The sequence below is a fragment of the Gopherus evgoodei genome, chromosome 1 (assembly GCF_007399415.2).
Source record: "Gopherus evgoodei ecotype Sinaloan lineage chromosome 1, rGopEvg1_v1.p, whole genome shotgun sequence".
NCBI classification, from domain to species: Eukaryota; Metazoa; Chordata; order Testudines; family Testudinidae; genus Gopherus; species Gopherus evgoodei.
Genome location: NC_044322.1, coordinates 7515928 through 7541718, shown reverse-complemented (window position 1 = coordinate 7541718; position 25791 = coordinate 7515928). Strand labels below are relative to the sequence as shown.

Here is a 25791-nt window from a genome sequence, read left to right as displayed (position 1 = left end):
ACGAGCTGGACCTTGAGCTGAATGAAGGGCCAGTGGGGTCATTTGAGGGATGGGTGTGATGTGTTTGTGCTCCTTGGTCCAGGGTGAGTTTGATGTCAGCTTGGCTATCGTGCGTGCCGGTATATCGATGTGACGCATGGTTCCTGGTATGGAATGAGTTCCTGACTGTCTTGTTCTGTTTTGCTTGCAGGTTCTTCTGGCCTGGAAAGCCTGCTGGGTCTGGGCCAAGTCCGGCGTGGAGATGGAGAACAACACCGTGGCTGCGGTGACAAACTCCTGCACCTTCCATGAAGAGTTCAAGCAGATCCTGCTGCCCCTGGTCTACTCCGTGGTGTTTGTGGTGGGGCTCCCCCTGAACTTCATCGTCATTGTGCAGATCTGGCTCTCCAGGAAAGTGCTGACCCGCACTGCCATCTACATGCTGAACCTGGCCACGGCCGACCTGCTGTACGTGTGCTCCCTGCCGCTGCTCATCTACAACTACACGCAGAAGGACTACTGGCCCTTCGGGGACTTCACCTGCAAGTTCGTCCGCTTCCAGTTCTACAGCAACCTGCATGGCAGCATCCTGTTCCTCACCTGCATCAGCGTCCAACGCTACCTGGGCATCTGCCACCCTCTGTCGTCCTGGCACAAGAAGAGGGGCAAGAGGTTTACCTGGATGGTGTGTGGTGGGGTGTGGGTCATTGTCATCGCCCAGTGCCTGCCCACCTTCGTCTTTGCCTCCACGGGCATCCAGAGAAACAGAACCGTGTGCTACGACCTCAGTCCCCCGGACCGCTCCGCCAGCTACTTCCCCTATGGCATGACGCTGACAGTCACGGGGTTCCTCATCCCCTTTGTCTTCATCCTGGTGTGCTACTGCAGCATGACCAAGCTGCTCTGCCAGAAGGATGAGATGATAGGCCTGGCCGTGCGCAAAAAGAAGGACAAGGCCATCCGTATGATCATCATTGTGGTCATCGTCTTCGCCATCAGCTTCTTCCCCTTCCACCTGACCAAGACCATCTACCTGATCATCCGCTCCTCGGCGGGCGTGCCCTGCCTGGTCTTGCAAACCTTCGCCATCGCCTACAAGTGCACCAGGCCCTTTGCTAGCATGAACAGCGTCCTGGACCCCATCCTCTTCTACTTCACCCAGCGCAAGTTCCGGGACAGCACGCGCCACCTGCTGGACAAAGTGAGCTCCAAGTGGAGGCACGACGCATGCCGCACCTACAAATCGTAGGCTCTGGGGAAAGGAGAATGAGGGGGGATGTTCTGCTGGGCGGAGGCAGAGGACTGAATGGCTGTAGCTTTATTGCAGCCAGCTCTGCTTTACCCAGCAACAGGGAGAGAGAGAGCAGGAGGCAAGGGCTGATGGTCCTGAGCATAGCGCTGGGAGCCAGGAGCTTCTTAGTTCTACTCCCAGTTCTGGCCATGGGTGGGTCACTTGGTCTCTCTGTGCCTCAGTTTCCCCATCTGCAGAATGGAGAACAATACTCTGTAAATAATAGGTAAAGTGATGCTGACCTGCCTCACACCTTGGTCAGGGCCCGGAAAGTGCTCTGAGGATGGACCAGGCTAAGAACAGTTTATCCATAAAATTCCAGCAAATGGCCTGAGCTGGGAAAGGTTACAGTACAGTTGGAAAGAGGGAAGTGAAAATAATTGGGCACAGGCTTTGGGGCTGGGCTAGGTGGTGTCCGATGCAGTATTAGTGCGGTTACTGTGGTGCACCGCAGCTGTCGCCTGTGAGGAGGAGCAGGACTTTTTGTAGATCGGCTGCTCACTATTAACTGCTGCTCTCTCTGTGGATTTCAGCAGAACTGCTGAGGAACTGGTGGTCGTTGCCACAGATCTCTGACTGGCAAAGCCCTAGCAACCACGCGTGGGGCTTTGCAGTGACTTGTGCTACTCACACTGATTACAATGGGCCACAGTCCATGCCAATGGAGTTGCAGCACGGATGGGTTGGTCCCAACGCGTTTCATTGAGAATGAAGTTTCCAGTGGATTTGGGGGATCAGTTATTAGCAAGTAGTTCAGTGCTTCCTCTGCTTTACAACTACCTAGATTTTGTGGACAAAAATCTCTCCCCACGTCAGTCCCCTACAGAAGAGATCACCTCTGAGAACCAGCAGTTCGGGAATGGGGGAATCAGCTGCTGCTTGCCAATGCACGAATTACTGGGATCTGGCCAGCTTATCCACCAGCCAGTGTTTTATCACTGCTTTGCCACAGTAATTCAGCTGAGTTTCCCAAGCAGAAAGCTGCTTTACTAATGCAAGGAAAACCTACACTGGGAATTTAGAGAAGACAGTAGGTGTCCTGGGACCACATGAGTCTACAAAAGGATTGATCCATATGGGAGGACAGAAAAATTGAAATCTAGCGAGTACATCTACAGTATTATTGGCTGTTAACGATGAGGACACAGTCATTAAGCTAACCTGACTGCTACAGTCCGATTCAATTCTATCTAGGTCGTCTTACAACTCTCATCACCGTAATACCTGAGTATCTTACAGTGCAATCTTCCTGGTTTCTACTGTTTTAAAGATTCACCAGTTGCCTGACTGGCTCTAATAAGGCTCTGGTGTGTTTTTATTTTATTGTATTTTTGTGCACCCTCGTTAGAAAAGAATTCTCACATCCTCTCCAGCATTTTGAGCTAAGATCTAGTTCATGGGAAATTTTAATCTTGTGGGGGTTTTAAAAAAGGAACTGGAAACCAGAGTATTTTTAAAGAATTGCCAAGCTAGCTGCAGTGTTTTTATGATAACGCTGGTTTAGTGTGTATAAGCATGTTTCCCTCTAGTGGCAGATCCCAGATACAAGTCTGCTACTTAATTTAGCTCATGCAATAGACCTGTGTTTTTGAAGATGACAGGTTCAGCCCCCACTGGAGTTGGCGTATGCGCGGCCACATCTCCTGACAGGCTGCGCTGGGCTTTTTAAGCAAGTCAGTTCTGTTGTGACCCATCACTGACTAACATTTCATTTGGGTGTGGGAGTGCAAGAAATGATGGGAATGACTGTCAGTGCTTACTCCTGAGATGGTTCTTGATTAGCAGCAGAAACTAGCCAGTGAGTATGTGCAGGGTATGAAATAAGAGTTGAAGAATTTAAGTGAACAAAGGTGGAGTCAACCTACTGGGCCAAATCCAGCCCTGGGGTAATGGAGCACAACTCAGATGAAATCACTTTGAAGTTTGTGGAGTTGCATCTGCTGACAGCGGGGGTGAATTTGACGCAGTGGGAAAGTGTAGGTGCTATATCTTCCTGTGCTGGGCGCATTTGAAATCAGTGTTGAGACAAGTAGCCAGACCTCTCCTAGGCACTACTCTGAGCAGTAAGGTGCCATCTATCTACCAGCACAATCACGTCACAGCCACTTGTGCCATTGTCCTCTGAGCTGTTTATGGGATGACTGTCCTCTTGGCCGATGGACCAGGTGTTGAACCAGGGATCCCAGAGCTAAAAGCATAAGCACTTACAGTGTGAGCTAGGAACCTAGCTCCTCTAGTGCATAGCTGTAACAGCTTCTGTCACTGCAGATCCTCTTCTCCAGCCTGCCACTCCCATGGCTGGGAGGTAATGGAGACTAGGGGACCCAAACCTCTGTTAATGCTCCCCGCCGCAGCCCTGGGGTGGGCCACGGAAGGGCTCAGAGCTCCTCTGAGCAACCCAGGCTAAGGACTCAGTCCCGGCCAGCCAGCTGGGGCTAAGGACTCCTCCGGACTGCTCCAGGCGCCAGCAGGCTGTCTGAGGCTCGGGGCTGCTCCGAGGGGCTGGCCAGAGCTCGGGGCTGTGCCAGCGGGCCAGCCAGTGAGAGCAGAGGGGCAACAGGGGCATCAGGCGAACGGGGCAGGGCCTTGGGCACAAGAGGCAGGGCAGGGGGCTATCCTCCCCAAACAGGAATGAATATGCCACCTGTGGCCACTCCTTTCCAGTCCTCGCACCTCTCCCAATCTCATCTCCTTGGCAGCTCCCTCTCTCTCGCTAACCATAGAATCCCAGAAGTGTAGGACTGGAAGAGACCTCAGGTGTCCCCTGCACCAAGGCGGGACTAAGTAATAACTTGACCATTCCTGAAAGGTGTTTGTCTAACCTGCCTCTTAAAGCCTTCCCGTGATGGAGCTTCTACAATCATCGCCATGAGCTGCACTCTAGTCATTTGCACTGAAGAATAATCCCACTTCCCCGACAGGAGCTTCTTTCCCATGAAGCTCTGCGCAGAACTCATTTGCATAATGCTCTTCACTGTAGTCCTTTGTGGCAAAGGCTGGGTTGCCTTCTGTGTTTGTGCAACGCCTCGCAAAGTGGGGCCCTGAATGAGACTTTGAGGGACTTCCGAAATCCAAATAAATAGTATAGTGTGAATCCATCCCTACCGCTCTGTACCAGTGCATTCTGGGAAAACTATCCCATAGTGCCTTAGCAGGCGATAGCATGCCCAGACTAGAACTAGCAGCATGTGTAGCAATGCCTTCTGGGATGTCCTACCATCCACACAGCTGGGAGGGAGCAGGCTTGGCCGAGCCAGTGATGCAGGCCTGGTGTGGGGGTACCATGGACACTGCAAAGGAAACATTGTGCCAAAGCAGTTCTAGGAAAGCATCTGGGGTTCAGGCAGGGGTGGAACTGCTGCCATGGTTGCTAACCAGGTGTTAGTGGTGGAGGCAAGCCAAGCAGGCCACTGCCTGGCTATAGACGCTACTAGCAGTTGTACTATGGACGCTGTAAGGTCAAAAGCAAAACACCCACTGAGCCAACAGGTGGCATGTCACCACATCCACACACACAAGTCCCACAGAGTGTCCGTCACTGTAACTCTTAGCCATTCACTGGACACCACAGCTGCAAACGCTAGATCTGAACCACCAGTTCTTGCCCACTTAAAGCTCCCCCTGAACACGCATCAGGCCTTGCCTAGGGGGAACTGAGAGGCTAAACCGCCACCATCTGGTGCATGTGTTTTGAGAAGCTGTAGAGGGACTTTGTGTGGAGTAACCATAGCGTTACCAGCCCGGCCCCAGGTGTAACTCTACACTCAGCATAGGCGCTGACTTGTAATTTTCCCCAGGGGTGCTCCACCCCCACTCCGCTCCTTCCCCCGAGGTCCCACCCTCGCTCCACCTCTTCCAGTCCCCATTCCAACCCCTCCTCCAAAGCCAACGCCTGCTCACTGCTCTCTGCCCTCCCGCTAGTGCCTCCCCCGGCTGCCGAACAGCTGATCGGCGGCGCCCCTTGGGCCCCAGAGCACCCATGGGATCGGTGCCTGTGCCTTTAGGGCTGACCCAAAGCCCAGTGACGTCAGTAGGAAAAACTCCCATTGACTGAATGGGCTTTGGATTGGGGCATTTCTACTGGTTGATTCTGGAATTTGAAAAGCTCCTAGAGAGAGTTCTAATGCAGCTCTTTGGCCTGGAGGGACCTGCCCCAGCCTGGCATCTCCCCAGAGTGGCCCTGTCTCTGGAGCTGAATGACTGGTTGTCAGGCCTCCTTCTCCTTGGTGGAGCTCACCGGGTCTGAGTGACATTTGCTTGAGAGCAGCGCCCTCTGTTTGGGCCAAATCCAGGCTTGGAGTAAATAGGATCATTTCCACCGTAGTCCGTCAGCCGGCAAAACTCCCAGATGCTTCAGTGGCTCTAGGTTCAGTGATTCTCAGACTTCAGTGGTCCAGGAGCCAAATCAGCCATCAACAGTAGCCCCAGGAGTGTGAATTCATTGTTTCATTGACTATTTTTATATCTATATAAGTATTCTCACAGCAAAATGGCTGACCAAGTAGTCTACAATTGGTTAATAACATAGTAAAAGCTTCCTGATTGGTTAATAACTTAGATTGGCTAATAATGAAATCACCCAGGGTTTTAGTATCGTGCTCTGCAAAGAGCTGCAGGAAATGCAGTAAAGAGCCATTTGTGGCTCCCCAGCCTCAGTCTGAGCATCGTAGATAGGACTCTGCACTGGGACTCAGGAGAGCTGGCCTCCAGTCCCGGCTCTGCCACTGACCAGCTGCATGACCTTGATCCAGTCACATCATCTCTCTGTTTCCTCTCCCACCCTTTGGCCGGCTTCTCTGTTTAGACTGTAAGTGCCTTGGGGCAGGGAGCGAATCTCACTATTGCCTTTGTAAAGCGCCTCGCACAATGGGGCCCTGATCTGGACTAAGGCTCCTAAACACGGCCTTCGGACCAAGGACGATAACGAGCTGAAGGCCCGTGCTTTCACACGGGTAATTCGGAAATTCATGTGTATCAAAAAGCTGAAAAGAGCGGAGGGCTTAAAAACTGGAAGGTAACAGACTGCGAATCCTCATGCTGATTGGACCTGCTTCTAGTCTAAAAACAGAGAGCTCTCAGCCGGGCTGGTGCTGTTCCCATCACTGACTCACTCAGCAGGGATTCCGCACTTCAAGGGACACCCAGACAGACTGAGAGCCCTGCAATCTTCTTCTCTAGCAACTAGTTGTCCCTGACTAGTCTAGGCCTGGGTTTTGGGCTTTGAGGAGAAGGCCCAGCAGAGATGCCTGTAAAGAAGGATCATAGACACATAGTGGAGTGTCAGTTTAGAATTTACAGACAGGATTTCCCTTTGTCCATTTCTTGCTTTATTTACAAATGTCCTCTGAACTCTTATGGTCCCAGTGAGCCCGTAAATAGCAGTAAATGGCTCATTGCACTGCCCTGGGACAAGGTTTCAATTGAATTTGTGGGCTGGCTTGCTGGCTTTTACTCCACTAATTCAGGGGTTTCAATCTTTTTTCATTTGCAGACCCCTAAAAATTTTCAACTGGAGGTGCGGACTCCTTTGGCAAACGCTGACATAGTTGGCGGGTCCTCACGGGTCTGTGGACCGCAGTTTGAAACCCACTGCCTTAAATTAACTCTAGGGATGGAACAACTAGTGGGCTGCATTTGTTACTAGAAACTAGGTCTGGGCTGAGGACTCACTCTGTTGCTTGGATCCCTGACTTGCCCCAGTTCCTTTAGCTGCTTCATAGTCAGTGCAGCAAATACTAACTGGACTTTTCTGAACCCAGACGTTCTGGGCCAAATTCACTCTCCTTGTCACGGATGTAAATCAGGAGTCACCCCACTGAAGTGGGTAGAGTATAAAATTGGTGTATGGGAGATCTGGATCAGGTCTCATGTAACTTAGGCTTGGCTTGTCTGTTTTAAAAGGTTCTAGCCATGTAGTGTTAAGAGTGGCCACAATTCCTAATGGGCTTAAGTAAACCTTATGATGAGTTATGCTATGTAAATATATCATATTGTGCCAGTCTGGCATGCAGCACCCTGCAATGTAACACCCGCCCCCCCTGCCCTGAGCCGAGGACAGGAAATCCAATTCTCACCCCTGCCTGCTTTCGCTATTTGACCATAACGAAACCCCCTCCTTTCAGAAGGGGCAGATTAAACACAAGGTATCCAGATCTGAGCAATATAACATGCCATGACGGAAGCTGTACAAACTCTATGTTCCTCTGTCCTCCCAGGACAGGGCACCAAACAATGACCAGGGTTTATAGAGGAGAAAAAACGTGCTTGTCGCTGTGAGGAGGAAGTCGGGGTGGAGTGGGGGAAGAGGAGGGAGAAATGTGGGTGAGCAACTGTGCGAGAAGGAGGAAGAATGAACAGGCTTTTAACATTTTAAACAGATCCCTGTAGGGTTCCCCTGCCCCAGTTGTATACGGGTGGATTTATTTTCCATGCTCTGCTTTGCATTGTTCCGTTCCCCAGACAGAAAAGAACAACAAATCCTGAATCGGACGCAGACCCTGCTTCCACAGTCCCGTCCTCTGGGATAGTTTTCTCTCTGTTGTTTTTTCCCAGCTGCTAGGAACTTCCCTTTTTTTTTAAATAAAAACCAGTGTCAGGATTTTACTTTCTGCTAGTAATATCTGCTCCTGCCTGATGATGAGCCAGAAAGATCAGGAGAGCTTCAGGTAGACCCAGACTAGAGTTAAGGCCTGAGCCATGAAGTTCTGATTTGGATTGTAAGAAGAAATTCCCCACCGCGAAGTACAGCACCTGATCCACAACCGTTTGGGAATCTTTACACTGAATGTAATGGGCTTTGGATCATGCCCATATGGAACAATGAGATGCATTATGGGGATTGTAGCCTTCCTCTGAAGTATCTGGTCGGAGACAGTGTACCAGCTTAGATGGGTCTGTCCCTGTTGGAGATGGGCCCAAGCCGCCCACTTTGAATCCTGTCCATTTGGGCTCATCTCTGCTTCTGCAAGGTGGTGGTCCCAGCCGTTCCCCCAGCAACTGTAGGTGCATGCCCGATGGCACTGCTGCTTGTGATAATGGCATCACAGCCTGAGACGGACAGACGTGGGTCGCTCGCTGCGTTCTGTGCTGTCAGGTGCTTCCCTATCTTGGGAAGAACTTGCAGCTAGTGGGGTGTGGTTTTGATCATGCGTCTTTGATCGGTTCATCCCTTGTGTTGATGGTGCGCTGTCCAGTGCACGTGCCATGCATGTATCAGCCGTCCGGTGACTGGGTTGTGCTTGGTGGCGCTGTTGGCACCATGCCGCTGGCAGGGCCCTGTTTTACCACCTCCCTCTCAGACATAATTTTGTAGCATTGAGATGAAGGTAAATTATTGTCTTGTCCTTTCAGAATGACTAATGGAAATAAAATGGAGGTTATTGTACGTCAGTGTCAGTGTGGTTCTGTTGGTGCTCTCTGATGTTCTCCAAGGAAAGGGGCCATGGATGGCAGAGATGGTGCCAAGACTCAGCAATCTAGCTGAAGAACAGTTGAAAGTGTTTTCATTTCTGATAGCATCAAAGAGGCTTCCAGGCCCCCTCTAAGGGACTGATAAAGCGGAATGGAGATATTTCACATACTGTACATCACTGAAATGCAGCAACTTCTAGCACAGAGACAGTAGACAGCACAGATTAACAGCATGGTCCATAATAGTGGGGCTGGAGGGGGGATTTGAGGCAAAGATGTTAGGGCAGACCTGCTTCTCTTGTACACACACAAAAAGATCTCCAGTTTCTGTGATCTCCACGCAGAACCGAAGCTTTTAAAGAACCTGTGGTCCCAAGTGTTCTGTCACTGGAGTCTAAGGGAGTTTGAGCAGGCTTCCCCCCTCTCCGGGGTCAGTGAGGCCAGAATCTGTATTCTAAATTATCATTCAGAAGAAGGTGGGCGTGGCAGAGGATCAGCTTGGCTCTCAGGTCCCAGTATGAGTTTGTGGCACTGGCCTTTAGAGAAAAAAAACAACAATCTGTAGTTATGATCTTAGCCCATTTGATCTGGAGTCTCCGAGACAGGCCAGAAGCATGGAACCTCTCAAAGCCTTTGTTACCCCTTCAGAGTAGAGACGCACATTAAGATATTTCAGTGTCTGTGTGCCAGGGGCCTCTGCTGGACAGAATTAGAACCATTTAACTGCATGTCATAAGCCTTACACTGCTGTAGCGAATGGTGCTTCCCCTTCAGCTCCTGTGGTAGGAGGCCTGTGCTTTTGAATTCAATGCCCTCTGCTGCTGTGACGTTCTGAATGGCCATGACACAGAACACAGAGCTGACTATGAAGGTCCTAGGAAGCCACGGACTTATATCAATATTGACAAAATAGCTGAAACTGGCCAGTGGGGTCCTTTTTGTGCTGAACATCTTCCATGGGGTCTGGGAGAGGAATGTCTTTGTGCACCTTGGAAGCTGGGTTGATGGCTGCCCAGGGAGAGTTTAATGCTGAAAGCCTAGTTGGTTTCATTTTTGATTGCTTTAGAAGAACAAGTGTAAGAGCTGGGTTTGTCCATACAGGACAACAGCTAAGGCCTGGTCCTCACTATCTGTTCTGATTCAGTAGCAAATCCCCCTCCTGGAGATGCTGCTTGGACTGGCAAGAGTTCTGCTGCAGATATAGCTTATACCAATTCCCTGAGCGAAAGCTGCTCCATGGCAACAGGCCTTCTTTGCCAATAAAATTTCATCTACACGGGGACTTGTGCTGGCCCAGCTCTGATGGTCAGAGGTGATTTTCCCCCGCTTTCCTAACTGCCACAGCTATGCTGCTGAAGCTTTGACGTGTAGCCCAGGCTTCAGAGAAGGGCAGGTGATTTTGAAGGTCTGACTAAATAGATTTCAGTCTGATGGGAGTGAGAGCTCTGTTTTTCCCACGGACCAGAGAGCTCCCCCCAGCCCACAGCCCTGCCATATGCATCAGCCCAGGTGGAAGGAGCTAGGCTCAGTCTCCGCTACTTGTGCATTCCTGGGCCTCTCTCCAGAACCTGCAGCTATGGACTTCTGGCCTGGGACCCATCCCTGTTCGCTAAGCACCTTCTCTAATCGTTGTCAAACCCGCTTCTTTCATGGATCCCCTCCGGGTCAGTCACTTCGCCAGTGGGTTCTCCCACACGTCTCCTGCCCAACCATTGCCCTCTGGGTGGTCCTGTTGTGAGAGTGTAAGCTCCTGGGGGCAGCCACCAGGTCAGTCTCTCTGTGGGTGGTGGAAACAGCCAGGAATATAGAAATAACTCCTCCTCCTTGGGCACAATCTGCACCCTGGGCTTGGAGGTGAAAGGCTCCACTTCCCACCACGGATCCCTCTGGACCCAACTATTTGCCCAGAAGGAATGCAACATTTGGAGCAGACTTACACTCAAACAGGGGCTGGAGGAAACATTGTAGAGAACCTTATTTGTTGAGGCATACCGGGGAAAGAAGAACCTGTGATATAACAGCAGAGTGCTTAAAACAGGGGGGTCATTACTGTGGAGGGGATGTGTATATCAGAAGCTCCTCGGTGACTAACAGCAAGCAGGGAATCATCTAACCCTACACATCTCAGTATGAGAATCTGCCCGTCTTCTCCCACAATGTCTGGCCTCTGTCCTCTTCCAGACAGAACGTCAGGCCTGCTCGGGATGGAAGTGAACGTCACCCCCTAGCAGTGGCCGCCTACAAAAGGGTATAATCCTTAATACTATTACACAAGAACAAATTTGGATTGCTGCTCATGATTTTCTATGCACCACCAGCAGCAGCAGCGAGTTGGGCAGTGTTGCATGACTACACTGCTGTCTAAAACACACACGGTGCTTTTGAACTCTTCCGGAAATCTGTCCAGCTCCCATACCTGGTACTGCCATGTTAGTGAGTGGGTTAGGAATACAGAGCAGGAGAGCTGCAGTACTGGAGCCACAGGTACCTTAGGTTTCTGTTCAGTAACCCCTTGGCCCAACTCATCACCAACTGGCGCCACATGAATCTCCAGCAAACCTTTTTCAGAAAGTGCCAGGGAATTGAATAAGCACAAAGGGACCCAATTATCCATTATAACTAATTCCTAGTGGTGCATGGCACAAACACTCAATGAGTTACTGATTAAAGGCTGGATGAGAATGGACCAGGGTTGTAGCCACCTTCCCCATGCTTTCTGATGGGTTTTCTATCCTGCTGGCTTTTGCTGGTTAAAATATAACTAAAGCACAGCTCACACAGCAGATTTTTTTAAAGGCGCAATCTTCACAGGAAACCTCTCTGAAAAGGTTTAATTTGCCTGTCATGAGCTGGAAGGAGCAAATGTGAGAGGTGCCAAACACAGAGGTGCACTCTGATTACATTGCACTTGTGTTGTCCCGTGAACAGGAGCATCCACTTTGTTGTGGCAAAGCGCTGAGATTAGGGGCATGCAAATACTTGCATCTAACAGAGTAATTGATATCTATAGGACTGTTCCCAGGAATCCAGACGACACTTCCAAATAAGGGGTCCAGGACCAGGCCCTGGGTTAGTGACAGAGCCAGGACTAGGGAGCCCAGGAGTCCTGCCACCCCCAGACCACACTCCCTCTACTTGTGTTGTAGTCAGCACCACAATTACCATTTACTTTAATGGGAGAAGGTTTGAGCCACTCCAAAGATTCATGGGTTTGGAGAAAAGATTAAGCAAAATTATCTAAAACACTGAGAACAACAACAAAGGTGGGGGGGACCCTGACAGTGAAAAGCTAACTCATTTTCCCACATACTTTCTAAGCAAAAGAAACACTACCCAAGATTTGACACTGCCAGTCTAGAAGCAGGTTTCAGAGTGGTAGCCATGTTAGTCTGTATCAGCAAAAACAACAAGGAGTCCTTGTGGCACCTTAGAGACTAACAAATGTATTTGGGCATAAGCTTTCAAGGGGTAGAACCCACTGCATCTTATGAAGTGGGTTCTAGTTAGAAGCAGTCACCTTTCCCTATGTCCAGTAGGGGGCGCAACACTGTCAGGTTTGGAAAGAGTCCTGCTAAAATCTATAGTGCTGAGAACTATAACTTTAATAGTGAAACCAAAGCCCTGCACAGAATGAAGACGTAATTAGTTTGTGTCCCTCTAGCAGGTTACTCAGGCCTCTTGGCCATTTCCTGTTTTCCTTCTGGTCCATCTCCATCCAGCAGCCTAACCTGCAGCATGTCAGGGCTCCAGGAATGAGGGGTGTGAATTCTGCCTCTCTCACCACTTCTCCACACAATGTTGTGCGGGCCACAGCACGGCCCACTGGGTTAGCAGCTTAAGCACAGCACTGGGGCTGACCTCTTCCTAAAACAGACCAGTGAGGACAGAGTTTTGATTTATGTACCCTGTAAGCATTTTGGAGCAGGGCTGGTCTCTTACCATGAGTCTGACCAGAGCCTAGCAGAATGGGGCCCTGATCTATGCTGTGGCCCCTTGGCACAACTGTAACACAACTAATCATACAATCTGCTAGCTCGCAGGCTGCGGGAACGGAAGCACCGAGCAATTTCCATTCGGCTCTCAGGAGTGGTGCTCGGCTGAACAAATAAGACAGCTGCAAATTGGGCTCAGTTTGTGGGATCCTGTGGCCCACCCCTGCTCCATCACCTTCCTGCTCTGCAGATCATGACCTTGAAGGGAACCCTTCACCGGATCCTGGGAACAGGGGGGACGGATTATGCAAAGGATTCCCCAGTGAGAATTCCATAACATTATCAGGCTTTTTATGTCACCAGAATGGGGAGGTTGTAGGAGGGGATGGAACCAGGAGCTTCTCCTTCTGCTTCCCTGTCCCTCTTCTAGTCATCTATCCTGGCCTCCAATAGGTCCTTTAGCCATGCATGCAAGACCCTCTTTCTTTGTATCTTTCCCCATCTGGACAAAACTTCCTCTGCCCCCACCGATTCACTGATGCTACCCATTTTCCAGCCTCAGCTCACAGCATTTCAGCCAGGGCGACCATGAGAATTTCCCTGTTCACTTCGAGGGGAAGTCCAAGCCCAGAGGGAACTTGCGTACCAACCAATCAACCAAAAAAGGAATAAAATAAACTGTACAGACCAAATCTTAATTATTGTAGTCAATGGGCGCTGCTGAAGGCCTCTGTGTTAGGTGCCTATGTATGGAATTAGGAGCCCAACTGCAGGCACCTTTTTTTCAAAATCTTGGCCATGATTTTGCTGTCTCTTAGCTAGAGACACTGTTATTATCTGTCTTGTAGTGACATCTCTGAGTGCCAGCCAACCCACTGTGCCAGGTGCTGTACAACCACAAAACAAAAAGACATTCCCCCATCCCCAAAGAACTCACAATCTGAGTCAATTACTGAGCTATTAGTACTATTAATATTCATTTGCATTGTGGTAATACCCAGCAGCAGCATTCCAGACCGGGGGCGGGGAGTGTACAATTATATAGCAAAAGCTAGTCCAGGCCCTGAAAAGCTGACTGTGTATGGATAAAAAAAGCCTTTGAAAAAGGCACAGGCAGAGTTCATTGTTGATTAAAAAGGGGGAGGGGGACATTATGAAACTGTCAGTGTCCCCGGTTCTTCCCTGCATTTGAAAACTTGGCAGAAAAATGTTATCAGCATTTCCAAATCTGAAAAGTGGCCGCTTTCTCCGCTGCCTCTCCAGGTACTGGAATGGATCGAAGAAGGAACCCAAGACTTCCTGCCTTGTGATTGTTTTTATGTTTAGGGGAAATCCACCCCCGTCAAAACAAGCAAAAGACCTGAAAATATTTAAATTCTTGTCCTGTCTTCCTGAAAGGCTCAGAGAGAAGTAACAAAAAAGGGGAGGGGGAGGCTGATCTCCAGTCTAACCACATTTAGTAGATATTTAAAAAGTATTAGATCTATAGCCAAAGCAGAGCCCAAAGATTTAACTTGTCAATACACTGGAAAATAAAGGCATATCGGGCACTCATAGGAACTCAGCGTTACCGTATTTCCTCTCGCCTCATGTTCTTTTTCTGGTAAAGCCCTGTTCCCAGACTTTCCTTCCGAGACCACCCCCTCATTTCAAGAAACCACGCCTCTGAGGGAAAGTTTATTTGCCTGCAAAGGGAGGAAGAAATTTAAGCCAAAAAATAATAATTGAAAAAAGAAGGGACGAGGGCTTGTCTCCATGTGGCAAGGCAAGTGGGCCGCTCTGGCGTCTGACCAGGAGATGCCTTCGGATTTCGTGCGGCGGGGAGATGTCGGTGCGGCGGCTGGGCGCAGGGGATGAATTCGGATTGGAAAGGGGGCCACTTCCTTTCACCGAGACGGATCGGCCACTGCAGCGGGGAATGTGCCACTGACTGAAGTTTGCCGCCTGCTTCTCCCCCTCCCCGCAAAAGAGCCCTTCGGGCTGCCTGGGAATCGCCTCGGAACCAGAGCAAAGGGGGAAAGGGATCAAGCCGCGATCCGGGGCTTTGGGAGAGGGCGCGTTTGCAATCCCCCCCCCCCCCGATTTGCCGTGGGAAGTGGAAGTTGCCTCCAACTTGGCAGCGCCGCGGGGACCCTGGATGGCGGAGGGCGGCGTGCAGGGGCCGGAGTGCTCGCCGGAGCGGGCTTAGGGCTGGAGCACAGGGGAGGAGAGGAAGGGGGGGAGGCAGAGAGAAGGGGGTGGGTGGGCTGAGCGCGGTGTGTATATACAATGGCGGAGGGGGAGGCCGAGGGGACAGCTCCCCTCTGCCGGAGCGTCTCCTTCAAGCGGCTGGAGCGGTGGCTGGAGGCAGCGGCGGAGGGGGAAGGAGCCCGGCAGCCGCCCTGCCCGGGCGCAAGGGCGCAGCAGCCGGCGTGCCAGTGCCAGCCCCCCGGCGCCAGGGCGCAGCAGCAGCAGCAGCAGGAGCGGGACTCGCCGCAGCGCCGCCGGCGATCGCCCTCCAGAGCCGCCTCCAGCGGCCTCTCCAGGAAAGTTTCCAAGCTCTCGGCCGCCGCCTGCCCCTCCCCGGAGCTCCGGGGCAGAGCCCTGCGGAGCCTGTCCCCCTCCGTCCGCCAGCTCTCCCAGCGCTTCGACGCCGCCGCCGGGGCCGCTCCCCCGCCAGCCCCCCGCGGCTCCCAGAGCGAGGAGGAGCCGGACGAGGACGGGGCCACCTGCTGCCCGCCCCAGCCGGGGAAGAGGGAGGCTCGGCCGCCGCCCGATGAGGAGGGCGGGGGGCAGCAGCGCGGCCAGGGGCTGAGCGAGCCCCCCAAGGCGGGGGAGGCCGGGCTGGAGCCGGGGGGGCTCTGGCCCAGCGTCACCGAGATGCGCAAACTCTTCGGGGAGAGCTTTCGGCGGCAGCCCCCCGGCCGGGCGCCGGAGGAGGAAGGTGGGGCCCGCTCCCTGCACGGAGCCGGCAGCTCGGCCGCCGCGGGGACTCCCCCGGCGGGGCTCGGGGCGCCCCGGCCGGGCCTGGACAGCCCCCCGCTTCCCAGCAGCGCCCCCGCTCCGGCCAGGAGGGAGGAGGAGCGGCTCCGCGCCGGCCCCAAGCAGCCCCCCCCCTCCCCCGCCGCCCCGCAGCTGCATTCCCTACCCCGGCCTGCTGCGAGCGCACCCGCTGCCCTGCGCCCCGGCCGGCGGGGAGGCCAGGCGGCAGCACCCGCACCCGCACCAGGCGCCTTGGGATAGTTTACATTCCTGGCATAGCTCTGCCAAACCACAAGCTGCCCCCCCGCCCTCCACCACCTCCTCTGCTGGCTGCAACCTCCTCCGAGAAGAGAGCTCCAGCCACCAGGAACTGCTGCCTGCTCACAGCTTCCCCTTCCCTGGCAGCGCCAACAGCAAGCATGGCCCCTGCGGGGACAGATCCAGGTCCCTGGAGAGGTCCTCGGGGAGTGAGGAGGAGGGGAACCAGCTAGTGACCCCCAGGAAACGCTCCGTCCGGAAGAAAAAGAAAGACCTGGGCCTTTGGGACCATGAGTCCGACAGCGACGGGCTAGCGGAAATGGAGGCTGTGCCAGGGCGGCCCCCCCGGACTCATGAGGTCCTGGCACACCTGCCTCTTCCTGCGAACAATGGAGCCAAGCCTCCCTCGGTGACAAAGAGTCTGGTAGCAGCAGATTGCAACAATGGGAACACCTTTGCCGCCCTGCTAGATGAAGCCAAGGCCGTGGGCAGCGCCGAAGGGCACCGACAGTACATGAGGGGCATGTCGGAAGGCGTATCCGCTGCTCACTTCCCGCTGGCCGCAGCGCCACCTGTACCCCTGGTCTCCCGCGTCTCCAAAGTGAACATCCCGCCTTTCGGGCCGAGCCCTTGCGGGTCGAGAAGCAGCAGCAGGTACTCAAGCACTGAGACGCTGAAGGAAGAGGACCACTTTGGGCCCTGCTGGCCCAGCCAAAGCCGGAGCTTCCAGGGGGGCATCGGCATGTACAGATCCCCCAGCTTCGGCCAAAGCGACAGCCTCGCCAGGCTTCAGCAGCAGGTCCGGGTGCGTCCTAAGCTGCCCATGGGCGTCAGCAAAGTGAAACAGGACCCTTCCAGTGAGATTCTGCTCCACCGTGGACCCGAGGCTGAACAAGCCAAGCACAGGAAGTCCATGTCCAATCCTGACATAGCCACTGAGACACTGACTCTCCTCAGCTTCCTGAAATCGGATCTCTCTGAGCTGAAGGTGAGGAAGAAAGGTGGCGGGGTCAGTGACCAAGAGGAAGGGGCCTTAAGCAGTGGCAGGAGTGAGAACTACCAGAGCCCAGCTGGGCACCAGCTGGGAGGCAGAGGCCGAAGTGTGGCACAAACCTCGAACCGGTGGGCATTAGGCGTCCGCCCAACTCTCAAAGACCTCACCGCAACCTTACGCCGGGCCAAGTCATTCACCTATTCTGACAAACCGGCGCCACGCAAGCTCTTCCTCCAGAGCTCCATGAAACAAAGCTCCTCGGAGCTTCTCCTGGCAAGCAGCAGCGACCATGACAGCGTGGTTTCGGACGGTGATGCTGTCCAGAGAGAGGACGTTGACGGGCTCCCGGTCGTTATCCAGGATCAGTATATTCAGGAAGCACGGCAAGTCTTTGAGAAGATAAGTCGGATTGGCTCCCAGCACGACTACGGCTTTGTGTCAGATCAGAAGGACAGCGCAGGTGTTAAAAGTGTCGGGGAGTTTACAGAGAACCAGAAGGAAGCCGATGAGGCCCTTCTGGGGAGCAAAGAGCACAAGCAGTGTCTGAAGAAAGCAGAGTCTGAAGAAAACCTCTCTTGTGGGAAGTCCATGGAGGAGCTCTCAGGTCATGAGTCTAGTATGACCGATGAAGGCATCGTGACAGAGCCTGAGATGGGTCCCACCAATGCTGCTTACAGGGATCTCCATCAGGCTGTCACAGCGTGGACCCCGGCCAACGCCGACCTAGGGGAGAGCGACACTGATCGAATGAACAGTAAAGAGATTCCTCTCCCTGGGCTCGCAGCTAGAATGAACCATGAGGGTGCTGCTGTTGATGACCTTCCTGGTAAAGCCATGGCCCAAGGGTCCCTAGAGGCACCTTCCACCCCAAGCACCCTGCGACGTCGAAGGAAGTTTCCCTCTGTTGGCAACAACTGGTCCGATTCCAGCAACGGGGAATCCAGTGGTGAAGCCTACAGATCCTTAAGCGACCCCATGCCCCACAGGAGGTGCTTGATCACAGAAGAGACCGAGAACTTCTCAGTGGACAGTAATCTCCTAGGGTCCCTGAATTCCAAGGCCAGTGTCCCAGAGTCTTTGGCCATGGCTCTGTCTGAGTGCACCGGCAGCGCTGCCAGTGACCTGTCTGTGTGTAGTGATGGAGTCAAGGATTACAGCACCGTGATCCAGAACATTGTTAGCCAGCCCGGCGCCATGGACAAAGTGATCGACGAGCGGGGAAACGGTAAGACAGTCAAGAAGAAATCATTCAGCGACCCCAGCCGTCGCAGTGAGTTGGCCAGTGCAGGCTTTGAGGGCCCCAGCGAGCCAATCAGTGAGATGGACCAGACCATCCCGCCTTCCAGCAGCGAACCCATCCTCTCCGAGCAAAGGGACGAGGTGGAGGAGCTGGAGGAGCTAGGCCAGGAGATTGAGAAGCTGCGCTCTCAGTCTGAGCAGGTCCTACCTGCAAAGGCAGGAGGCAGCAATGCAGGAGAGACCACTCAAAGCTATAGCTTTGACCCCAAGCTGGCGGAAGTCCTGTCCCCCAGGATTGTCAGGCGCAGTTCCAAGAAGCGCACCAACCGGGTGACTCACCAGGAGAACCATGAGACTGCATCCTCTGCCACAACTCCTGCTACTACCCTGAGTAGGTCCAGGCCTGCATCCAAGCATGTCCGGCACACCAGCGAGCCTGCCGCTTTCCTCCCCATCTCAGCACCTGTGCCTCTTGGGTTGCTCAGGCAAAACGTCCATGTAACTGTGCCAGAATCTTCACCTCTCCCCATCAAATCCTACCCTGTACTCCAAGCTCCATCCTTGGAGGATGTCACCAAGCAATACATGTTAACTCTTAACTCAGGGGACTTGTCTTCTGGTGGCACTGTGGATATGCCCAGGTCTTCGCCTGCTACACCGACTACTTCAGAGCCCAAGCTGCTGAGATGTCCAAAGCAGCAGGAGGAACACAGCCTGAGCAGCACCAAGAGCAAACCTCAAGTGGTAAGTGCCCCTGGATTTAAGATGCTCTAGCTTAGGACCTGATCCTAAACCCAGTGAAGACAATGGAAGTTTTTTCTTTGTCTTCAGTGAACTTTGGATCTGTCTTTTGGGGGCGGGGGGGAGGGCAAATTCTCCTTTCATTAACACAATTGTAAATCTGGAGGAACTCCATTGACTTCAGTTAAGTTACTCCAGACAAATGAGATCAGAATCCGGCCCTTAACTTAATTCACTGCCATCCAAGCCCTTACATGGGGCAAACTCCCATCGATGTGAATGTCTGAATTCGTACTCAGTAATATGGGGTATAAGACACAGGTTCTGGACCCATTTTAGTGGATGACTGTTTTCTTGCTTTCAAATTCAGTCCTGCTGTTTTGTCTTTCTGGGATGCTACATAAGGTCTCCGTAAACTGTTGTTCTCTTGGCTGGCGGTGGTTGATGTTTTGTTTTTATTTGTTTGCCTTGAATGTTGAACAAAAGTTGCTTTTTCCTAGTCTATAGGGAACTTGCATAGCCTTTTCCTTTCATTATTATCCCTAATATTCTGCCCATCATACTGTAGCTCAAGAACACATCACTTGTTTTAAATATGTATATAATCTTGAAATTCCTACCTGTGGGAATCTGTTTAACAGGAATAAATGCAGCTCTTTCCCCACCTACAGCTGAGATTCTTTTTGGCACTTTAATTTTATTCAGGCTTGTTAATAGTTTGTGACATTGCTAAGGGCTTCAGAAATAAAACAGACCCTCTTTTTTAAAGTATCAAAATCAGGGAAAACTGAAAAAAACAACAAAAAAGTTTGTGGCATATTAATGATAACCAAAGTTAGCATCCTGTTCCCATAGTAATTCATTAGGATTTTGCCTTTGGCATTAGTGGAAGTAGAATCAGAGCCAAATGTTACTACCAGACTGCAAATTGGTATTCAGGGAAGTTGATTTCTAGCTATAACCCACATCCCTATGTTCTGGTATGTTTGTTCCCTCCCTGGTTGAAATCTCTGTCAGGGTGGAATGTTCTGTGAAATACCCGTTGCTCTGATCTGTTTGATTTAAATATTGAGTAGATTAAGATGTCTCTGATGTGCTGGAGGATTAAATTGGATTCAGAAAGATTTTTCCAGTTGGCACAGGAGAATTTGGAGAAGACCGCCAATCTAGCTTGAATCATGTGACTTTCCGATGGGAGCAAGGGGCTGAGAAATCTCAACAGCAGTGTCTTCTGTAAGGTGCTTTGAAAAACAAAAGTTCAATATTATTAAAACAGAATCCGCATTGTGGGCGAGATTTGCAGTTGACTTGATCTAAAGTTCCCTTGAAAGTGCATAGGCGAGTTTTGTTTCTTCTTTCACTCCTATAATCAGAAACGATCATTGTGGCTGCTGTTGCGGTCTGCTCGTGTCATTTTTTACCTAGTAAAATCTCTTCTTTGGGGGAGGAGGATGTATGTGTACTTTTACATGGTTTGTTTACGAGAGCTGAATGCCGTGTTCACCAGAGCATAAACTATCTACTAATTTGGCAACAGCTGTTCTCTTGCTCCGTTGTATTTGCCCCTAGTCATGTGTTGTTGTTATTTTTTGAACTTTTCTTTCAGTGGTTTTCTTGCAAAGGCGTTTGAGTTTTATTTGTGTAATGTGCTACTAGAATTGTGAGCACCTGACCACGCCTTACTGATTTATGGGATTGTTACTCATCAGTGTGGAGTGACCACTACTGATGTAATGCTTTCACTTTTAGCTTTGGCTTCTTCCCACTACCAATCTCCACATTTATTTGCTTTTCACTACCTGTTGTCTCTCATCATATGCGTCGGTTGTAAGCCCTGTGGGGCAGAGACTCCGTCTGTGATCCCTTGATTGGGGCCACCCTAAATAATAGTCCTGTGGAAGGGCACAGTCCGGCCTTGTGATGACTGTCTCAGTCTGAAACAATGGGCAGGCTGGAAATCCCATCTCCTGTGTCTAGTGGGCAGTTCATTCACCCATGCTGTCAGTGGTTGAGCAGCTCCTCATTGGTAACTGTGGGCTTGGCTCTGTAGCTGGTGGAAATGGGAGTGAATCCAGCCCTATCGAGATGTTCATAACAGAGGAGCATGGTGAGGAAGGGAACAGTCTTGTCACATTGAAAAGCTTTTAGAGGAGAAGAGTTTACCACTGTTCTGATGTGTGATTTATGGATGCTGGTAGATTGCTCAGTCCCACCTTGAAAAATTAGCAGCAGCCAAGCAAGAAGTGACCGGCAGCCAAGCTGCTGGGCTGGGGCAAGTAGTTGTCCGTAACCCTGAAAGGTCATTGCCAGGGACTGAGTTGTTTCTTGATCGAGTGAGGAGCTGACACTTCTTTCTGTCCGAGTCACCTGACTGGGAAGAGCCAAGGAGTCTTAAGTCTCGTCAGATGTTTCAGTTTTGTTTGATCTTGGCAAGTGCTGCGTAGTTTGTTCTGTTTCTTTGGCAATGGCTGGAAGGGAGCAGGGCTGATATCTGCATTAATTGGAGCAGTCTGTTTTGCTGAAAGAGACTGGGGGGAGCTGGCACTCCGTTGGTTAGTGTCTCATTGAATGAAGTGTGTGCGTGCGCCTGCGCTAAAAGAGAGATGGGTGGATGGGTGGCTACAGAGGATTCTTACTGGATATTAATTTTTACTTGAGTTGGGCTCAGATCAAAACCCCAGAACCAAACAGCCTCAACTTCAGGCAAATCCAGACCCACAGCTGGACTTTTTCTGTGACTCACCTTGCAATAACAGGTCAAACCAAATCCCCCCGGCTCCAAACACCCTTGTGATTTAAGAAAGTTTGGATCTTGATAAAGATCCAGATTTGCACCTGGCGTCTGGACCAAAACAGCCCTGATCTTTGTAGCTTGGGCCTTCCTCTGAGTTTTACCAAAAGCTCAGCAGCTATGTTCAGTCATTTGAGTTTTGTTTTGCCTTGAGCTGAATCAGAAGGAACTCTCCATCCTCCATCCCCCGACCCGCCCAACCATGTTATCCTCTACCCCCTGTGTTCTCCAGGATTAAACTCCTGCCGCTTTCCTTTGTCAGGACTCATTCCAAATTATATATATGTTGGTCTCATTCCTGAAGATTGTTTATTATAAAGGACTTGCAAGGGGGAGTAGCCCAGTCAGCTACAAACAACCATCTGAGACAAATGATCTTATCTCCAAGTACTGTGTGGGGATTTCAGATTGGAGAGGTTTGTTTTGGGATTGAACTTCGAGGTTGAGCTTGAATAGAAAAAGGTTCCTTCACTCTCTTCTGGCCAGGGCACATTTACCAGTATCCATACATCATTACCACCAGCTGGATCCTGTGAGGTGCTGAGCACCTACGGCCTGGTGAAGTCACTGGGAGTTCAGGGCACCATGCCCAACATTGAAATCCTCTTTTTTCGTAATATTATCCAGAGATCAGGACCAAAGCCCCATTCCGGATGTTTGTGCTGGATGTTAGGCGACTGTTCCTAACCCAGCTGCTTAGAATGAATTTTAAGATGGGTCATTTACGGGGTGTCTTTATAAGGAGCCGTAGTGACTTTAGGAACGAGTAAAGGAGCCACAAGGAGTGAATTTGGGCCAAGGTCCACAAGGTATTTAGGCTCCTAACTTGGAGCCTAAATACCTTTGTGGATCTGGGCCATAGTCTCCAACCTTTAGAGTGGCTAATAATAATAGCACTTATTTTCTAAGCACTGGACAGACTTCGAGTCCAGTCCATTGTTCCCTGGGTCCCCAGGCCTGCTGCTGACCTCAGTATGCAGGATTAGGCCCTCAGACTAATTAAGCCTCACAACATCACTGTGAGGCTGGCAAGCAGAGTTTTATTATCCCCATTTTACAGATGGGAAAACTGAGATTTGTTCAAGGCCGTAGAGGCAGTCCAATGCCAGAACCCAATTGAGAGTGCAAGGGTTCCTAGGGCCCAGGTCTGTGCTGCAGCCAATGGAATCTCATCTTCTGTCTCCACTTCCCCAACCAGGGGTGGTGCTTTTCCAGCAATTGTTGCTTTTATTTTCACCTCTCCTGGGCCCTGTTGCCCGATTGCTTGTGTGCTACGCCAGGGTCAAAGCACTCCGGCAATGAGAGGATCTGCAGCGTCTCTTGCCCCGAACTCAGTGTTACACTCAGGCAGGCGCTGTGCATTTTTGGCGAAGTGGGTGCGGCCAGGAGGGAAGTAGGTTGGAGCCAACGGGCTGCTTTATGGCTACATGAAACAGCCAGGGGCTTCTTTAAGGGCTCTCCATACTCCCTCTCAAATCTTTTGTGGGACAGTGGTGTGGGGGAACTTGGTGTTCTCTGTAGTGATGCCGGACATGAGAAGAGGAGGTGAACGGGTGAGCTGGGCCTTTAAGGGGATCAGGTCCCCGCTCTGACCTGGGCCTAGAAATAAAAGGCAGGTCCTTTTTCCTAGCAGGCGGGAGATTTGGTATCCGAGCGGCATTCTGGGGTCAGTGAACCAAGAGGGAGCTAGGAATGGGCCATGCGAGGGGCTCAGTGAAAGGGGTCCAGGAGTCAGGCCAAAGTCAGAACATGGCCTGGAGAAAAGTGAAGCAGAGTTGGGATTTCTGGTGTAGGGTCCTTGGGCCAGAGATTGGGGTAGAGCACGAGCTTGGCTCCCCCTATTGTGCCACCAATAGGAGGCGGAAAACCCCACAAGCCAGGGTAGGAAGCTGTGGCCTTGGGAGGCCAGTGTCTGTGATGTCGGTGAGACCGATACTGGAGTACTGTGGACGGTTCTGGGGTGCACATCATAAAAAGGATGTTGGGAAATGTGGAAAGTGTGCTGCGAAGAACCACGGGAGTGATGCCAAGGCTGCAAAAAATGCCTCGCAGTGAGAGACATAAAAATCTTAAAAAGAAGATGGAGAGGTGACTTGATTAGTGTCTGAGCACCTTCATGGGGAGAAAGTACCAGCTAGCAAAGGGCTCTTCAGGCTAGTGGAGAAAAGCAGATCAAGAACCAATGGGTAGAAGCTGAAACCAGACACATTCAGGGCAGAAATAAAGTGCAAATTTCTGAACAGTTAGAACAGTTTACCACTAGAACAAACCACCAAGGGAAGTGGTGGGTTTGCCATCTTGTGATGTCTTCAGCTTGAGAGGGGCTGGCTTTCTGGAAGGTTTGCTTTTGTCAAACACAAGTTAGTGAGCTCTGAGGTGACTGGGGAGAATTCTACGGCCTGGGATACCTACAACCTGGGACATTTACAGGAGGTCAGACCAGATGATCTAACAGTCACTTCTGGCTTTAGAAATCTCTGTGTGCTGTCACACCTGAGCGATAGGGTTGCCAATTCCGGTTGGACATTTTCCTGTCCTCACACGACATAGTATTTAACTGAACGTTAATCTTTAATTCCTGGAGACTCCGGGACAATCCTGGAAGGTTGGCAACCCTATGAAGGGAGAAGCAGGCAGACCCTCAGCAAAGCAACTGTGTAATCCAGACCCCAGTTTACTCCACTATAACCTGCTGACATTAGTGACACACACACCACATTTGTATTGTGGTTTTTTCCTCCTCTCAGCACTGCTAGGAGAGAGTGAGCTGGGGTGAAATCCTGGATTGACCCCTGGATTCTTGACTTCCTTGGGCCCCTTCAGCAGAACGGTTTGCTAAGTGCCAGCCCCCCAGCCCTTTTGAAGTGGGGCAGCAGGAGAGTCACGGAGCCTCGACAACCGGTAAGGATCCGTATGATGGAAAGAACCCCGACGAGTTTGCAGAGCAGGCAGCTGTCTGGATCCACTGGAAGTCAGGGTGACAGTCTGGAAAGACATGTCCCAGCTCAGACTCTTACGGGGTGGAAGCTTAGGAGTTATTGAAGGTTTGGGAGCTTACGCCTTGAGAAGCTGTGGTGCAAATTAACCTCTGTGGGGTTTGCACGGTAGCTGCCCTGATGCAAAATCCCCTACGGCAGACAAGCCCTGCTTTTCGTACGATCTCGCAGGGCTTGGTACAGTGCAGGCTTATTTGGTGGTTTTTTTGAATGAAGTTTTCCCATGACTCCCTGAAGTGTTTCAATAGACGGATTTCCTGAATTGCCTGTTGCACCACTTCTAACGCTGCGGCTTGCCAGTCCCATGATTGCTGCCTGCAGGATGCGTATGCACCCTGACATGCTCAAGGGGCTAGATGGCAGCTGTCAGATCAGGGAGGGAGCTATCAGTCCTGAACACTCGCAGATCCAGAGGTTTGGAAGTTTTCCTGGTGTAGATGGGAAGCAATTCATTATTCAGGTGCCGCTTGGAGTGAGGAGCTAAAGGGGAACTGCAAACTTAGATAAAGAGTGGGTGTTTACACTACTTGAGCAATGAGAGCGAAATGCCCTGGCTAAGGTTAAGAGGAGCGTTCTGCACAACTGACCAAAAACTCCCCTCAAATGTTTTCCTTGGGGATCCCCCAGTTGGGAAGATATGTACAATGATCCAGATCCTCAAAGTTATTTAGGTGCCTAACTCCCACTGAAGGGCTCTGGGCCCATGTCACTAGAATGAGAGCAATTATGCAGCCAGTCCATCTAGTGGGTAGTCCATATAGAAGATAATGGCCTACTACAGCTAACTTATGGAGTTATTCCTTTAGTTCAAGTGGGAGGGGATATGTGTTGTGGCCCTTGAAGGTCTTCTGTTCAGACAGTGGTGATGGCTGATGTGCATGACTGATGTGACTCAGGTATTTCTGGATGTCTGAGCAAACTCAGCTGAGTGTTTGTCCACTTGTCCACCAAGTGCTTCCTAGACCTACCTAAGGGATCGGGCCGTGAATAGCTACAGTAGTGGAAGGAGTCAGACAGTGGGGAGTGTGTGAAATGGGACAGGGATTTGGCCTGGGGAGGGTCAGCTGTCGTGGTGTGCTGGGAGCAGGTCAAAGGAAGCCATAGAAGAGTGTGCCTGTGATGGCCGAGGAGCTTTTTCATTTTTGCAGGAAAATTGGTTCACTGTAAAGTCAGCAAGAAAAAAATGTTGTTTTTCTAAA

The 25791-nt window shown here is 51.4% G+C and overlaps 2 protein-coding genes and 1 long non-coding RNA gene across 5 annotated transcripts in view; 2 read left to right on the top strand and 1 right to left on the bottom strand.

Moving 5' to 3' along the window:
• Positions 1-5769, top strand: part of P2RY6 (pyrimidinergic receptor P2Y6) — a 100571-nt gene extending 94802 nt beyond the window's left edge. For all 3 annotated transcript variants that reach the window (XM_030557340.1, XM_030557331.1, XM_030557322.1), the window contains exon 2: positions 191-5769. In XM_030557340.1, the coding sequence (XP_030413200.1) occupies positions 242-1228 (987 nt within the window). In that variant the 5' untranslated portion in view covers positions 191-241 and the 3' untranslated portion in view covers positions 1229-5769. The remainder of the gene's footprint in view (positions 1-190) is intronic.
• On the bottom strand, positions 5761-15785 carry LOC115648949. Its single transcript, XR_003999695.1, has 3 exons — positions 15740-15785; positions 14184-14297; positions 5761-9216 (listed from the first exon to the last, which is right to left on the bottom strand). It is a non-coding gene; the product is annotated as an uncharacterized LOC115648949 (long non-coding RNA).
• The window catches only part of ARHGEF17 (Rho guanine nucleotide exchange factor 17), a 261567-nt gene continuing 251558 nt past the window's right edge, over positions 15783-25791 (top strand). Inside the window, exon 1 of the mRNA XM_030557307.1 lies at positions 15783-18808. Coding sequence (XP_030413167.1) covers positions 16151-18808 — 2658 coding nt within the window. The 5' untranslated portion in view covers positions 15783-16150. The remainder of the gene's footprint in view (positions 18809-25791) is intronic.